The 13421-nt window shown below is 37.8% G+C and overlaps 1 protein-coding gene across 1 annotated transcript; it reads right to left on the bottom strand.

Moving 5' to 3' along the window:
- Positions 1-384: 384 nt before the first annotated feature.
- On the bottom strand, positions 385-1317 carry LOC110327116 (olfactory receptor 10P1-like). Its single transcript, XM_021205837.1, has one exon. It carries the CDS (start codon positions 1315-1317, stop codon positions 385-387), a length of 933 nt encoding a protein of 310 aa, XP_021061496.1.
- Between the last annotated feature and the right edge of the window lie 12104 nt (positions 1318-13421).

Genomic DNA, 13421 nt, shown 5'->3' with positions numbered 1-13421 from the left:
TGTAACCGAAAGCTAGTAAACTTCTCTTTGGGTTCTTGGTGTCTATTGGAGGTCAGTTTCATGACTTACATGGTTCTCTGGCTGCTTATATGGCCAAAGCCTTGCCCAGAATCCAGGACAATGTAGAGGACGTTTCTTTCCCAAGTCAAGGATCCATTCTATCCTGATGCTTCTTAGTAAATCCCACTTCAGTAGTGAATCTGGGATATGGAATAAGAAGTAAGACACAGGCCATTCATGTCTCAATTACAGCACCTTCTACCACGAAGACTTACTTACTTTATGTTTCTTTATGGATCCTGCTAGGTTGAAGTTTAATTTGAACACCTGAATGCTGGAAGCAGGAACAATGAACAAGTAAAAGTACCTCAGTTCTCCTTAGGGTTAGAGAACCTGCCTTCTCATGTGTTTTAGGGCCCCTATCACCTCCTTGTTCCGGAGGGTATAGATGATGGGGTTGAGCATGGGTGTGACCACTGTGTAGAAGAGACTAAGGATGCGGTCTGTGGTGACAGAAGAGCCTGCTCTGGGTCTGATATATGTGATGCTAGCTGTTCCAAAGAAGAGGGAGACCACAAGCAAGTGGGAGGAGCAGGTAGAGAAGACCTTGCTGCGGCTCTGGCTAGAAGCAATTGCCAGAATGGCTCCCAGGATGCGGGCATAAGAAGTAACTATCAGAGAGAAGGGGATCATGATAAATACCACTGTGGCTGTCATTACAGAAATTTCACTCCTGTGCTTCCCAGCACTTGCTAACCTTAGTACTGGCAGGATGTCACAGAGGAAGTGTGGGATGATGGGGCGGCTAGGGAAAGGCAGAGTGAAGATGAGGGAAGAGTGAGTGGTAGCTGTGATGATGCCCATGATCCATGATGTTCCCACCATAGCTATACAGGCCCGGTGGTTCATTAGGGTGGAGTAGTGCAGGGGTTGACAGATGGCTGCATAACGGTCATAGGCCATGGCTGTGAGCAGACAGCACTCTGAGATACCCAGGACAATGAAGAAGTACATCTGGGCTGCACAGCTCCTGAAGGAGATGGTCTGGGGCTGTGAGGAGGTCAAATCAGCCAGGACTCTGGGTACAATGTCTGTGGTGTAGAGAAGCTCCACCATGGAAAGATGGCGCAGGAAGAAGTACATGGGGGAGTGCAGCACAGGGCTGGTTTTGGTAAGAAAGATGATCAGTGAGTTGCCCAGAAAGGTTATCAGGTAGACCAGAAGTACCAACCAGAACAATGGCCTCTGAAGGGCTCTGAGGTCAGAGAACCCCAGTAGGAGAAACTCAGTTGTTGTAGTTTGGTTTTCCTCATCCATTATTCCAGGGCACAAACTTTGCACAGCTAAGAAAGAGAAATAGTTTTGAAATAACCAATACTTCTGTAATGCAGTAAAACACTTTCCATACAACCTCTTTTCAAATAAAGAGAGCTGGTGTCTTTCATTTTCACATGAGTCATGAATCCCAGAGATTGAACTCATCTGGACCAACGATAAGGAAATAGTATGGATGTGATTTAACCCAGACCTTTTGACTATACAGTCTGTGTTTCTGCCACTTTTACTTTTCTCTGTGCCACCTTCCATTTGGAGAACTTTAGATGGAGCAGTTGTGTCCTTTGTACTAAAGATACTGAAACTGAAACTCAAATGACCACACATGCCCACTGAGTCCTTCCCAAGGTAGTGTCTAACAGTCACCACAATATTCCTAGAATTAAGTTGCCCCATAATAATGTGAACATTTATTATATAACAGCACAGACAAATCACAATTAGGATTCTGGTACCTGCCATGATTCTCTTCTTGCCTTTTTGTCTAGGTCCCTGTGATACAAGGTACACTGCCCAGAATCATCTCTATGAGTATTTTGTTGAAATTTCACTCACCATCCAAGCTTCAGTTCAAGTTCCATGACCACATGTATATTCTGTATACTTAGAAATATTTATCCATGAAATTTCAGGATTAAAGGAGTCATGTAAGAGTAAATATTTCTATGGACAACATTAACATTTTGTGTAAAACAATAAAGGTGTTGTTCGAAAGGTGTTGTTTGGTGTGTTTGAACAGGAGTGATGACAGGGCACTCACTATGGGATAAAACAATGTCTCCTTTCAGTATTAGCTTCCTCTGCCTATAAGGAAAGTCTTAATTACAGTGCATTTGGACAGCATGTAGTGGCTTATTGAACTTCTAACTTCTCTTTTATTAGACAGTCCTCAACTATTTGAAGAACGTATTTTTTTAAGAAAAACTTTCATTTTTATCCATATTCTCATGAGATAACATGCCACAGACTCAGGATTTTTTAGTGTTGTTTCCAAAGTGAGATCCTAAAGGACAAGGCAGGGAGAGGTTGCTAACTTTTCCCAAGTGCCTCATTGCTGCAGTGTATCCTGCCTAGAGCTTAGTAGTTACCCAATCATAGTACAACACAGAAAAGTTTTTTCCCTGTTTTGAAGATGAGGGAATGGAATTCCAGACATCCTTAGTAATGTCCCCCCAAGCCACTTACCTACTAAGTAAGATTAAGCACAAGTTCAAGTCTTTCTAAGTTCAGAGTCTGAAATTTCTAACTTCATAGCCACTAATTTATCAAATATCACAGAGGTCAATTCAACTAAGGCAGTACTTGAAACATATCATATCTTCCCCAGACATATGCAAGATGAATTAAAGAATACCAGTTATATAGATGAGAATACATGAACAGAAAGATTAAATGACTTATTTTAAGTTAGGTAACTAGTGAGGAAAAGATGGAGCATTGTGCCCCAGTTTCCAGATGCCTAGGTCTAAAGATTTACCTGTCATTCATTCTCTAAGGCCATCTCCTACGTGAGTTTAGCTCAACCATTTTCTTATCTACTTTCTTACTCAGGTGAGAGGCTGTAGTTTCTGCCATTGCTCATATACCTAACCTTCACAGCACCCTTTGTCCTTTCACTATATATTTTGCTTAAAACTTACAATTTGAGATTGCTACATGGTAAGAATTTTATGTTTCCTCATTTGTCTATACAAAAACATGGGTACTAATCTAATTGCCATGGTAGAAAAGGAACAAAAGCCCCAAAGGTGTAGACAACTCACCTACGGTCACATAGTAGATGACAGAGACAGGATTATATATTTAAGCCATGTACTTTGGAAAAATGAATGAGGATATTTTAACAGGAGTATCCAGCCTCAGTGATCACAGATACTTCCAATGCCCAAATCCACATAAATAACATGTAATAGATCCTTTTTTCCCCAGAAATTTCAAGTGCTATTTTTCAATTAAAATATTTTAAAATATTTGTAATAGAGAATTTTGATCACCTTTGCTGGATTTCTTTCCTCCATATAAATTTTTCTCAAGCCCTTGTTCCACAGAACACCTCTTACATGCTTTTAACTATTGTATCCACTTTATCTTGTTTTCTTCCAATCACTTTAATATTTTCTGTAGACATTTTAATCACAAAATCGCAGTGATCAAAATGAGAATAAGAACATCTGTTCTTGTAGTACTCCATTGATTTTCTTAAATAACATTTAAAAAAACTCTCTGCCTATGTGTGCAATTCAAACTGTTCCATTTTGTGAATTTTATATCTGATATAACAATATCTTTGTTTGTATCTATATTTATTTTTGTTCATATATTTTTTTCTAGGATAAATTTTCAGGATGTGGTGTATTGGTTGAGTGTAGATTATTTTTTTATTCTGTCATGATATGGGTTTTTTAAAATCTCCTAAATATTTGCTGAAAACAATTTCAATCTTCCTTCCTGAGGAAGGCTGAGGAACCTGTCTGTCTTCTCTTTTGTCACTTTTGCCACACTAGATTATATCTTCATTCTCAATCTTGTGACTATATTTTATCTCAGTATGTCATCTAAGAGGTGGGTACCAGGGTTTCTTCCAAATTTTCAGCTCCCCCTTCCCTACATCTCAGCCCCCTTCCTAATGCTCTTTTACTGCTTATTGTTTCTTAAGCTTGTTTTATCTACCATTTGTCTGACATTATCTGTCAGTCTTCACAGAGATTCTGGCATTGAAACCACTTTTCAAAATTCAGAAGACCAGATTTGATAAAATATTACTACACTCTGAACCACAGAACTGGTTTTTTTTTAAAAGAAAATATTTATTTTGATTTTGAAGAGGTCTTACAATGCATTCCATGAACTCACTAGCCTTCTGTCTGAGTTTTAAATTTTACTTATAACTTTGGTAAACACATAAAACTTATCATGTAGTGTTCATATTACATGGTAGGTGTCGTACAGCAAAGTAGAATGCAGGCAGATTTGTCTGTAAATTCTGAGAAACCATTAGGAAGACCCTGAAAGATGTTGGTCATAGAAATATAGAAACTATGATTATCACCTGACAGGCAACATGGAAAATTTCAAACCCACATGCAGTTCATTGTTTCACCCTACACAGCACAAATATACACAGCATATAATCATAACATATCACATGGCACATCTTCCTAATAATAGTGTATTTGCTTACCTTATACCTCAACGGTATGCATGTCATATATATATATATATGCCTTTCCCTCTTATATGCAATTTTATTTGGAAGAAATTTCCCATTGTTCTATATATTTTTTCAAAATATTCTCCATGCCAAGCAAGTATGGTGACATCTGAATCATACATCTGTAAAGAAAATAGCTAAGACTCAGAAACCCTCTCTAGGATTATTTCCTTCTATGCTCAGGAACAATTATTGGTCCCTAAACACAGGGTTCTAAGACTCAAGTAGGTCCTGATCTGCCCTTTGCCTTCTCTCTCTGTTTCTGGTAGTGTCTAGCTTTATCAGACAAAAGCCCAAAGTGTATACTACATTGTGTTGGGACCTTACCCAGGATAAGTAGAAACGGTCCCCTAGTCAGGGCAAGGGATGCCGGGCACATGGGGAGGCCACCTTTTCCTTCCTCCCCTTTGAAAGTATTTATCTCTGTAGTGTCCCCAACTCTTTTGAGGTTGGTATAGTGCCTTCGTTCCCAGAGGAACTTAGAAGCCCTGAGCTATGGTAGTGCCATGGGTGAGATAATTGTGTTTGTGTTTCTGTCACCTATATCCATACTCTTTAAAAAAATATTTTCTAATGGCTCCCTCTAATCTCCTCTCTCCTGTTCCCTCTCCTGATGTCATGGATTTCTCTTTTGTGTTAACTTGGTCACAAGTGACATGAAGCTTCAGGGTCTTCCTGCTTCATATGTGACCTCTCCTCTGGGATACCTATTTCTGTGTATAAAATCTCTTTTTGAAGTCACCAACCTGCTCCTCATTGCCTAACTATGACTTTTGAATCTTCATTTTACTTAATATGGTTAGTACTTGTTGCCTGACTTTTCCAAAGTACTTTCTTCAATGTCTATGATTTCCACACTTAAGTCATTGGTCCTGGATTCTCATTATATATACAACTGAGTATCTTACCTTAGATGTTTTAAATGTATCCCAAAGTTACTCGGTCTCTAATGACTCTTATTTCCATCCCATGCTTTCTACCAGGTAAGCTCACAATTTACACCCAATTGTTTAGATAAAATATGACTGATTGTTTTAATCAATGTCTTTCCTGGCATTGAACTACTTAGCAATTTATTTTAGGTCTGTGACAAATGTCTTACAATGGATAGAGTCAGAACTCTATCTGTACATGACCATTCTTTTTAATTTAAAAAATATTTTTGATTATTTTTGAAATTATAATATAATTGAATTTATCTATTCCCTTTCCTACCTCCAAGGCTTCCTCTATATTCCTCCCCCTCTCCTTCAAATTCATGTCCTCTATTTTACTAGTTGTTATTACATGCATACATGAATTTTAATTACTGAAATCTTAATTGAAAATTTGCTTATTTAAAAAGACCTTGATTCCCCATTGTAGAGGGATGCTAGAGGGGTGATGCAGAAGTGAGGATGCAACCTCCTATAGGCAAAGGGGAGAGGGAATAGGGTAGAGGAGTTGTGGAGGGGATACTAGGAAGGTGGAGAACATTTGAAATGTAAATAAAAAATAATAACCAATAAAAAATAAAAAGACCTTGAACACACCGTGAATACTTTATTCCATAATCTTATTTTCACACATCTCCAACTGATGATCGTATTTGCTTTTTATTTGTGTGCTTAGTGCAGTCTTTTGTGCTACAAGAAACAGGTTTTTCTTTATTTATAGTGATTATTTTAGGGTTGAAAAGACTAATACATGGATTGTTTTGGCATAAATTGCAGATTTCTTATTTAATTCTATTCCAGATCATACTACATACCTGTTTTTATACCTTCTGGAGTTTAGAAAGCTAAAATTTACATTTTCCACACTGGCTGTTAGCTTAGTTTCTGCACATGACATGCTTCTGAGTATTGAAGTTCCTGCAGGAATGATGGAAGGCAGACGTGAGGCAGAGGCTTCTCTGTCTTATGCTCTTTCCCTCCATGAGATTAGCTCTGATTTTTCTGCTCACAGAGCTGACAGCATGTGGAGTGAAAACACACAGTGTAGTATGTATGATTTTCTAGGCATGTGTAAAGACAGCAGTGACATGGATTTGGAGATGGTAATAAGTATAGTGTATCCTACTCTTTTTTAATTTTTTCTCTTCTGTTTTGATATTTTAATAGATTTAAATCATTCTCCCTTTCCCTTTAATCCCTCCAGGCCTCCTCATACACCCTTCTTCTTCTCTTTTAAATCAAAGCCATTTAAAAACTCTAAATAAATATATTCCTAAATATAACCTCTATATATTACTTGTATATATGTTTTCAGGGATGACCATTGGATAATCAATAGGTGTGCTCTTCCCTAGGGAAGACAATTTCTTTCATTCTCAGCATTCCTTATTTGCCTGTATTTGTGTATGCATTTGTGTGTGTGTTTTTGTACGTGTGTGTGTGTGTGTGTGTGTGTGTGTGGTTGAAACCTCGTGATCTTTCCACATCCCTCTGACATGTCTTGTTGTCTTTGTTCAGTTCATGTTTAGGCAGACATTTGGTGAGACTTTATGGGTGTACATTCCCACTATTACTAGGAGACATAGTTTCACAGCAAACTCCCTGATACTCTGTTTCTTAACATCTTTGTACCCACCTTTTCCATGTGTTCCCTGAGCCTTAACATAGGAGTGTTTTGTAGATTTATCTATTGGTGCAGGAATCTACAACTGTGCACGATGATTCATTGTAGTTTTCTGGAACGGAATCCATCTGTTGCAAAAGGTGTGATAAGGTGTGAGGACTGCTCTTATCTATGGGTTTAAGGAAAAATGTTTAGTTTGTTGTTACAGGTTACAGTAGTTTAATAAATCATGTTCGTAGGCACTCCTCAAAGGCACATGGTTACACTAGCTCTGAATATTTGGCTATTGATTTCCTCTTGTCGAGAAGTCTTAAGTCCAGTGAGAAGGCTGCTGGTTACCACCAAGGTATGAGTACCACTCCTGCTCCCTTAGCCTTTTTGTGCCATGCTGGAAGTTGTGGTTTAGAGGCATCATAGCACAGTAGGCCTAATGATTGCCTCTTGCTTTGGAATCTTACATGGCACCGTTTGGTACTATAAAAGATAGTCCTCAGGAAGTAGACTATATAACAGGTCAGTTATACCTGAGGGATCACTGGGCCCCCTCTCTGAAGTGCATGGTGTCTTTCACAAAGGTATTTAAACTTCTGTCTCTGTGGGGGAACTAAGGCATGAGTAGGAGCCTGCAATTTTTTTTTTCTTGGTTGTCTTTTGGTCAACTCTGACTAATGACTTGAAAGAAGGTTTCTCATATCTAGTGTTGCAGTTTTTCTGAGGTGATCTTTGGCTCTTGAAGAGAGTGTCATCAACTTAGATGAGAAAAATATATTAAATTATACAAGTATATTTATACACTGAATTATGAATATTAATTTCCAATAGATAATTAATAGTAGATAATTCTTATGAGCTTTCATGATGTCCTTATTGTTATTTTACCATCCTGCCTCATTCTTGTGTATTTTTCTCCCTCATTCCTCCTTAGGAAGAAAAACTACCTTTTTCAACTTCTCTGGTCAGACTACTTTTAACTTTGCTATGTCCCTATATGTTGCCTCCCAATAACCTCTATCCTGGCAAAGAATCCTACTGGTTTCTACAGTAGCTCCAGGATATGTACTAACATCTCAAGATCTGGATATAGAGGTCTCCAGTGAAAGAGGAGATACAACACTTATCTTTCTGGGTCTCGTTTACCTCACTCAATATAATCTTTATGTATTCTACCCATTTGCCTCCAATGTTCATTGTTTAATATTTATTTATAGCTGAACAGCATTTAATAGTGTATGTGTGCCACAATTCCATCATATGTTGTCAGACAAAGGTAATTTAGGATTTTCTACCTATTGGGTATAGAGCAGCAATGAGCATGGCTGATCAAGTATCTGAGCAGTATGATGCTGAGTCCTTCTGCATATATCCAGAAGTAGTATAGCTATGTAATGTGACAAATGCATTTTTAAGTATGAGGCATTTGGCATATGCCAAGGAGTGATATCTTGGGTCTTAGGGGAAGATTTATTTTTAGCTCTTTGAGAGTTCTCCACATTGATTATTTTAATGGCTGCAGTAGTTTGCAATCCCACCAATAGTAAGGGTTTCCTTTTTTCTACATTCATACCAGTATTGTTGTAGGTTGGTTTGTTGGTCTGTGCCATTCTGATGGGAGTGAGATGAAATCTCAAAGTTGTTTTTCCCTAATTGCTATGGATAATGGGCACCTTTGAGATATTTCTTATTTTTTTCTTCTTTAAAGTTCTTTATGTATTTTGTATATTAATCTTCTTTCTGATGTATGGTTGCTCTATTCTCTTAATCTTGGCAGTGGTGAAATGTTAGTTGTCAAGCCTTCTCAGTAGTGCTGGTGAAACTAGAGACTCAGCTGACAATGCATCCTTCTAGTCCTTCCTCTAATTTTGTGCTATGAGCACTTAATTTTATTAACTGAACACATTTATGTTTAAATTAGCTATGGAAGTGTGGGAAGCCATGATCCCTGTTTAACCTGAGCCTGCTGATCCTGTGCTGCCCGCCTGTGCTGCCCACCTGACGAGTTACTGACCTCCCTGGCTGAACTCTGAATGGATCCAGGAAAGCGAGGAAGGATTAGGTCAGAGGACTGATGAAAACAGGATGTTGGGGGTGGGTGGAGGAGGGAGATTGTTGTTTTGAAGGAGCTCAGAGGACTGATGAAAACAGGATGTGCCCCAGGGGAGGAGGGAGTTTAGTTGGAAAAAGCAGTTGGAGAAAACAGTTTTGGGAGAAAGCTGTTTGAAATTGCTGCAGGAGAAAGCTGTTTGAGACTGCTGTGGGAGAAAGCTGTTTGAGAATGCTGTGGGAAAATGCTGTCTGAGAATGCTGTTCAGGAAAACTGTTGGAGAAAGAAGTTTGAGAAACCTGCCTTGGTGTTTGTGTCGCCCCCCCCCCCCCCCATCTCTGCAGGTTAGAATTCGGGGTTTGCGGCAGGAAGAACTTTTTTATTTGCAACCAAATTTTAGCTGGTACACTGATATAATGTTCTATACTAGAAATGTTGTCAAGGTGGGATACTAGGTTCTCTCATTAGAAGACTTTGGGTTTTAAAATGTTGAGATCCAGGTATCACTGGAAGTTGTAGAAGCTGATAGCCTTTAATGTTAGTTATGAGAGAGCATGCTATTGGTGGCTTCTTAGCACAGTGTTATAGAAATAAGGAACTCAATGACAGTGTCTTTAGCTGCTCATTTCAGCTCTGAACAGATTGAAGAAAGAAACAGTAGGGATTTAGGGTGTTTAAGTTTTCAGATTTATGTCTAAATACATAAAACTGACCTTACAATGGTCCCATAGCAAATTCAGCTTTTGGGTTGTCTAGGCATCAGTAAAGAAACTCTTCTACTGGATTTTATATCTATACAGGGATCTGAAAGCAGTGGAGTGGAGGTAGATGAATTGGTATTTTGAGCCTTTGGAAAGTTCCCAACCACAGGAGAATTGAAGAATGGAAAAATAATCATAATAAATCTGTACTTTTAAAAGATAACTACTGTAGTTTTAAGAAGCAGATCTCTTTTTGCTAATTGGCAGAACATTAATACCTGATGATGAATCAGTAGATGACATGCAATCTGAGCTCACTTTCATGACCTTAGTGTTACATGATTAATACAACTGCATAACTGACAATGACAACTAAGATAGTTGTGTCACAAGTTTGAATCCAACATGGGTTATATATTGAGTTGAAGACCAGTTCAGGCTACACAGCAAAACCCAGCTTCAAGAAAAATAATCTGGACAGCTATTCTCAGAAGTATGCTATATTTGTTTGAGAGAGGATGAATATATTATATGATGCTTGAAAAGTTCAAAAGTTACAAGGGCATTCTTTCAATAAGTAGCCTTTACTCTCATATTCCCGCCATGGTAATGATATTTCCTCCTTTGATTTCACACCTGGATAATGGAAGAAAAAATTTATTAAGCCTATAGAACAGATTATAGACTATTGTCTGATTGGATCCACAATACTATGCAGTGCTCCCTAGAATTTTCACACCTATGGATTAGTGTTTACTATACTGGTATGTACTTTGCATTCTACCAGATGAGAAAGGTGAATACAAACTCAGCTATAAGCTCTACAACCTGCCTGAAAAATGCTGTTGAAATAGTGACATAAAGCGGTGGGAATAAACACTTACTGTCTGATTGTAATTAATACCCACTCCTTGAGATGGAACCCACGCTTGACTCTACCTAGGTGGTCAAGAACTTGATACTACATAGAATTAGAAGAAATCCAAATGTTAATGTTCTGATAAAGGAACATATCAAAATGACTTCTAATGATATTCTGCTATACTCAGATAAGTGTCTTGTGCAGTTATCAGATTCTGTTTCTTCTGAATTATGTGGGAACAAATAATGAATCAAGAGACCCAGAATTGGACAATGAATAGACTGAGAGATCTTGGAATATTCAGCCTTAAATGAGATATCCTATCAAATCCTTCTTCTCAGGTTTAGAGAACTCTGCGTAAGAGGAGACAGAAAGATTGTAAGAGCCAATGGGAATAGAAGACATAATAGAAAACAAGTTTTTCAAGATATAATAGTACTGATGCACACATTAACTTGCAGAGACTTGGCACTATGCACAGTTCTATTCCAGATGGGATCCTAGAGGTGAGGGGAGAGGCACAATTAAGCCCTATCTGTAACCCAGAAATAATCTCTAATCGATAACTCTCTGCCAAGGAAAAATAGATTTCTCCAATGGAGTCTTATTAGTTGTACAAATAACATATAAGGGTAAGCCCTATGCCCAGCAGTGGGTGGCTATTACAAAACAATCTTAATGACATTTTTTGTTTTTTTTTCACTCATAATGCTTTTTCTGAACAAATTTCTCTCTCTCTCTCTCTCTCTCTCTCTCTCTCTCTCTCTCTCTCTCCCATTTATGTTTGCTTTATCCTATTCTGCTTTTTATAATATTATTTTATTATTATATGCCTGTTTAATTTTTATGAAAATAGATTCTTCTCTTGTACAATACACAGTGGCCAGTTTTCTCTTCTATTCTTCCCAGCTCCTTTTCACTTCCCCTGTCCTCCTAGTTCCACTCCTCTTTGGTTTCTTCTTCAGAAAAGAGCAGATGTCCAAGGGTGCCAGCCAAACAAGACAAAATGATACAACAAGACCAAGTAAAAACCTTTACATCAAAGCTGAGAAAAGCATGCAGTAGGAAAGGAGTCTCAGGAGCAGGTGAGTGCTCATGCAGACCCTAGATTTGCAACTTCACTCCATGTGAAGCGGCTGTGAGCCCTGCTTACTGTATTCAGTGGACATATTCTGTGACCTCCATCACCTCTGTCTTCAATTTTATCCTCCACCTTTTCTGCTTGGTTTCTTGATCTATGAGGGATGGGTCATAAGATACAGAAAGAAAGTATGTGGATTAAGGTGGGTTTGAAAATGGGGACAATCTAAGAGGAGTTGCTGGAGGAGAAACTTTAACCAGAACATACCATGTGAAAAAAAAAATTTTAATTAAGAAAAGAAAACCAAGAAACACACAAACAAACAAAAAAACAAAAAAGAAAAAGGGAAAGAAAAGAAAAAGATGTGGCCTGAGAAGCAGTGAAAAAGACAATACCAAATTTTGTGTAGAACTTTGATGGCTTAACTCAGAGTTGGATTTGTCAGGCAGAGATGGCCTGAGTCTCACTGATCCATGAATGTTAGCTCACTGTTTGGTAGAATGTAGAGAAGGCTAACCTTTATTGTCAATAAGCCTGGATTTGGAAATACTCAGAAGAAACTTACAGTAATATTCATGTGTATTTCCATACAAATTTAACTGAGGAAGGACTACCCACACCAAATGTGGCTAGTATAATCCCATAGAATGGTTTTCCAGACTGAATAAAAAGGGAAAAGTTAGTAGAGTATCCTTTTGAAAGTAGGTTAGAATTAGTGACTAAGTGAGAAAAACATAGATTTTTATCATAGATAAAAACCTGATGGGACATCTGATGTTAGAATACAAAAGGAATTGATTCATCTTTGGTTCTCTCTAGTTCTATTTTAAAATTTATGTTATTTTATTTCTGAGATTATAGTATAATTACATAATTCTCCCTTCCCCTTCTTCCCTCCAATGCTTCCCTTGGACCTTCTTCCTTTCTTTCAAATCCATGTTCTCATTCTCTTTGTTTATTTTGCATTTTCATGTTTCTTACATTTCTGTTTTATGATAGAATAGGTATCTTCTTCGGTTTTATTTGAGGGAAGAATTAGTCTTCTTTGAGAGCTCATTCCGAAGTACTTCTCAGAGAGGAAAAACAATATGCATATCAAACCACATATAAAAATACAATCAATGTTAATTAAAGTCACCAACTATTTAATCTATAATTTTATGAGAAGAGGCAAGAACAATGTAAATCAGCTATTACATGAAAAGTAATTTGAAGTAAAAGTAATCACAATAACTGAACGAAATTAAAGAAGGGCCTAGAGGAAAAAAGAATGGAAAAAGAAAAAATAAAAGAAGAATAAAAGGAGAGAAAAATCCTCTTGTGAGATATGAGTATTTGTAAAAAGGAAAAATAAAAAATAACTAGAAAAATGTAAGAAAAGAATTTTTTTCCAATTTTATTAGGTATTTACTCCATTTATATTTTAAATGCTATTCCCAAAGTCCCCTATACTCTCTCCCTCGCTCCCCTACCCACCCACTCCCGCTTCTTGGCCCTGGTGTTCCCCTGTACTGGGGCATATAAAGTTTGCAAGACCAAGGGGCCTCTCTTCCCATTGATGGCTGACTAGACCATCTTCTGCTACATATGCAACTAGAGACACAATCTCTGGGAGTGCTAGTTAGTTCATA

Source organism: Mus pahari, chromosome 9 (assembly GCF_900095145.1).
Source record: "Mus pahari chromosome 9, PAHARI_EIJ_v1.1, whole genome shotgun sequence".
Taxonomy (NCBI): Eukaryota; Metazoa; Chordata; class Mammalia; order Rodentia; family Muridae; genus Mus; species Mus pahari.
This window is presented reverse-complemented; position numbering and strand designations above follow the sequence as displayed.